Genomic DNA, 4,509 nt, shown 5'->3' with positions numbered 1-4,509 from the left:
CAACAGGTGCAAAAGTATCAATGTAAACCTCTCCATAGGTTTGTGTGAAACATCTTGCTACCAGCTTTGTCTTACGCCTATCAATCTTCCCATTAGGTAAATACTTGATGGTGAAGATCCACTTGCATGACACAGCTCTCTTCCCCTTAGGCAACTCACTCTCATACCATGTATCATTTCTAATCATGGCATCAGCCTCATCATTGACTGAATCCCTCCACTTTTGAATCAGCATTGCTTCTTCATAGCTTCTTGGCACATAGCTTTCATCTAAGCTTACCATAAAGGAGTAGTGCTCTTCCGGAAACTCAGCAAAGGAGCACACAGCTTGGGAAGGATGTTCCACAGCCTGGGCATTGTAGTACACTCTCGTGTTTACCCAGTTTCTCGTGTTTGCCCAGCTGGACGCATCCCTCTTTACCCGTGTGCTTCTTCTCAAAGAAACCTCTACTTGTTCCTCAACGGCTTTTTCTTGTATCTGGATTTCTTCTCCAGCTTCCTGACCTTTATTCTGAACTTCTGTTGCAGCATCATCTGTGATCAAAGATCACGTTTCCTCTTCGACATTGGACTTTCCTTTTTTTTCATTATGTTTCCTTATTTATTGTTTAGGTGCTTTCCAATTATGAATAGGAGTTTTACGAATCCCTTAAGGATCGGGATGTTTTAGTTCTTATATAAACAGAAGCATACAACCTCTTGTGATTTACGATTTGATTAATAAGAATTATAAGGTTTTGGTTTTAAAGTGCTTTGCAAACGGCACTGCGAAGAGTATTCGCGCCCTATCTATCTTGTTTTCGAATTACCTACGAACACAAGTTATCGGTTTCTAGATCAAACCCTTGATCTTTGAGACATATAGCTTCCGCACTCTATCAGTTGCTATCAGAATCAGTACGTTTCGGGAAAGAACTTCGTGTTTTCAATGACTAAGAAAACAGGAGTTGCTGGAGGTGACAATCGGGATCAGAACCCGGAGGGAACTACACTGGAATTAACTGAGTTACGAGACCTAATCGTTGAGACGCAGACAGCAACACAATCATCTATCCAACAACTAAGCGACGCTGTTGGTGCCTTAACAGCCCGCCTCGACGCTTTAACCACCGCCTTAACCCCTCGATTGGACCCACAAGCCCAACCGGTAGTTAATTTCCCACCGCACATCGATCAACATCAACTTCCTCCACTCCCGCAACAACGATATCAACAACAACAAAATCAACAACAACTTCCACCTCCGCGAAATCAAAACTTCCCACCTTACCCGCGAGACCAACGACAACAACATAGGAATTGACGTCAAAATCCAAACGAGGAAGACGAAAATGAAGCCCATCGCCGTCTCTTTTATGAGGATCTGAGGCAACGGGATAACTATCCAAACCGTTGGGAAGGAAGCTTTAAAGTGGACATACCGGAGTTTCATGGAGGACTTCGAGGAGACGACCTCGTTGATTGGCTCATAACAGTCAAAGAAATCTTGGAGTTCAAACAAGTACCTCTAGATCGACGGGTTCCCTTGGTTGCCATGCATTTTCGGGGCCATGCTGCGACATGGTGGAAGCAGCTTAAGACTACACGTTCCCGGACAGGCAAAGAACCAATTCAATCTTGGGAAAAACTAACGAAACATCTTCGCCAGACCTTCCTGCCTCACAACTATGAACGCACGATGTATACACGTTTACAGAACCTAAGGCAAGGAAGTCGCAGTGTCGACGAGTATGCGGAGGAATTCTCGCTATTATTAACTCGTAATGAGATCAATGATAGCAAAGTACAGCTCGTCTCTCGTTTTATTGGAGGCTTACGACAACAACTTCAAACCGCGATGGCACAATTTGATCCATCGACGGTCGGAGAAGCTCATATGTGTGCTTTGTCATTTGAACAGCAGTCACGTTCTTCTACATGGAATACACAATCCAATCGAACTCGTGATCAGTCGGGAACCAACGCTCCATCAACAGCAACGAAAGACGCTAGCGACACCGCGAACCCCTCGACGAAACCAAGTACACAAGAAGAACAGACATTGCGGCGTTCAACTCGCCCTAATGCCCTCCGTTGCTATTCTTGCGGAGAACACAGACACAGACAAACAGCGTGCCCGCATGCCACACGCCGAGGACTTGTAGCAGAGGACGTACATGACCAAGATGTGTATGATTCTCAGGAAGAAGAAGAACCCAACGACGAAGATATCATCATTCCTACCACGGGAGACATGGGTCACATGCTGGTGCTTCGTCGTTCATGCATAACCCCACGTAAAAACAACGACCAATGGCTACGTACCAACATATTTCGCTCTACGTGTACTATCAACGACCGCGTCCGCAGTTTTACTATCGACTCGGGAAGCTGCAGGAAAGTAATTTCTGAGGAAGCCGTTACTAAAGTAGGCCTCCTGCGTGAGAATCATCCAACACCGTACATGTTGGGTTGGTTAAACGACAGTGCCACGGTGCGCATATCTCAACGAACACTGGTCTCTTTCTCGATTGTCCCCTACTACACCGATCGCATCTATTGTGATATCGCACCTATGGATATCAGCCATCTCTTACTTGGACGACCTTGGGAATTTGATCGGAATATTCTTCATAATGGAGCCGACAATACGTACCAGTTTACATGGAACTCGCACAAGATCCTATTGCTTCCATCAAAGGAACTAGCACCGCCATTGTCGCCAAAACCAGCAAAGTCACCACCGCCTCCAGAGCCAACTAATGCCAAATCCAACCTCCTTTGTTCATATTCGAAATTTTTTTCTGAGCTACGGATGGAGGGACGGGCATTTGCTCTCATTCTAACCACAGTGGATCACGCCATCACGTCACAACTGAGCCCGTCATTGAGTCCAATCCTAAAAGAATTCAATGATGTGTTTCCACCGGAACTACCTACGGAGCTACCACCTTTACGGGATATACAACATCAAATTGATCTTGTTCCAGGTTCAACGCTTCCGCACAGGCCACATTATCGTATGAGCCCTTTAGAGCACGAAGAGTTGAGACGTCAAGTAGAAGATCTCCTTCGAAAGGGTCACATTCGTGAAAGCCTGAGCGCATGTGCGGTACCTGCCCTATTGATACCCAAGAAAGATGGAACATGGCGAATGTGCGTTGATAGTCGAGCGATTAATAAAATCACCATTCGTTATCGCTTCCCTATCCCGCATCTGGATGACTTATTATACCAAATTGGGACATCAAAAATCTTTTCTAAGATTGATCTCAAGAGTGGTTATCATCAAATCCGCATTCGGCCGGGAGACGAATGGGAAACTGCTTTCAAGACTCGCGAGGGCCTTTTCGAGTGGTTAGTCATGTCGTTTGGATTGTCGAATGCACCGAGCACATTTATGCGAGTCATGAATCAGGCATTACGTCCATTCATCGGGCGTTTTGTGGTCGTCTATTTTGATGACATTCTTATATTTAGCTCGTCCGCGGCCGACCATGCAAACCATCTCCGTCAAGTTCTGCAAGTACTTCGAGCAGATAAACTTTTCGCGAAACCATAGTGAGCTCACCCTTGCCTCCAAACAGGCAAAGAGATCCCTCATTATGGGAACCAAAATTCACACCGTCAAGTTTTGTTAATCGGAGGAAAGCCAAGTTACCCTAGTCTTCCCTGAAGGTCCCGGTTATCTGCTGGGCCACACACGACACGATCAATATGAAAGAATAAAATGAAAATAAGCAGAAAAAGAGAATAAGAGGATCTTATTTCCAAATTCGCGTTTGAGTGTGAACAACAAGTAATGACCTAGGCTACAAGAGCTGTCGGTACGTTCGCTAGTCTAGCGACCTAAATCTAAACTAGTTGATTCGCAGCTCGATTAGTAAAAACGAAAAAATATGCCTAAATTAGCTAAGTTGCTCTGATGTGCTCTTGTCTCCCCTCCCTCTTCGTTCTATGTCCTCCTTATATAATCCTCCTTAGGTCGGTTTACCTCTTCTTGGACCGGATTTTTCGCGAAGCGGGCTTTTTCATATTTCCTTTTTCTTTATGATTATCTTCGGAAATTTGACATTTATCTCTTCTCGCGGATGAGATAAACCGTCATACCAGTCTTTGGGCTCAAGTCTTTTGGGACCATAGATGAGCCGTTGTCCGCAATTCGGACCCTCTTTAGGCCGTATCGAGACTTAAGCGTTTTTACGATTTTACTCGCGAAGTAGCCGTTGGCATAGGCATGGTTCTTCCAACGGAACCCTGTTTCTTCGCATAGCCGAGGCAGTTGGTGTTAAGTTAACCGTAATCTGCTCTACTACGAAGAATAGGAAACCGTTCGAGAGACATAACCTTCCCAACTTTCCGAATCCTTTCGACGATGTTTTTTAGACGGAACATTGGTGTCGTATCCACGGACCCGAAGACTGAGTTACGGACTTCGGATGAAGATTCATGGTTATGGGAAGGGACCGGGTTAGGAATGGTCCATGGAGAATTGGCCGCGCTCGCCGGGCGAGCTGATCCGTGCCACGG

General features: G+C 45.6%; 1 protein-coding gene and 1 pseudogene across 1 annotated transcript; one reads left to right on the top strand and one right to left on the bottom strand.

Moving 5' to 3' along the window:
* The window catches only part of LOC106344639, a 25,547-nt pseudogene extending 24,377 nt beyond the window's left edge, over window positions 1-1,170 (bottom strand).
* A 508-nt stretch (window positions 1,171-1,678) lies between these two features.
* On the top strand, window positions 1,679-3,541 carry LOC106344638. The gene has a single exon (XM_013783974.1). The coding sequence runs from the start codon at window positions 1,679-1,681 to the stop codon at window positions 3,539-3,541; it is 1,863 nt and encodes a 620-aa protein (XP_013639428.1).
* Window positions 3,542-4,509: the final 968 nt, after the last annotated feature.

This window comes from Brassica oleracea, chromosome C5 (assembly GCF_000695525.1).
Source record: "Brassica oleracea var. oleracea cultivar TO1000 chromosome C5, BOL, whole genome shotgun sequence".
NCBI lineage: Eukaryota > Viridiplantae > Streptophyta > Magnoliopsida > Brassicales > Brassicaceae > Brassica > Brassica oleracea.
This window is presented reverse-complemented; position numbering and strand designations above follow the sequence as displayed.

Excerpts from the sequence above, each read along its gene's own strand:
- LOC106344638 (XM_013783974.1), top strand. The coding sequence starts at position 1,679 with ATGTATACACGTTTACAGAACCTAAGGCAAGGAAGTCGCAGTGTCGAC.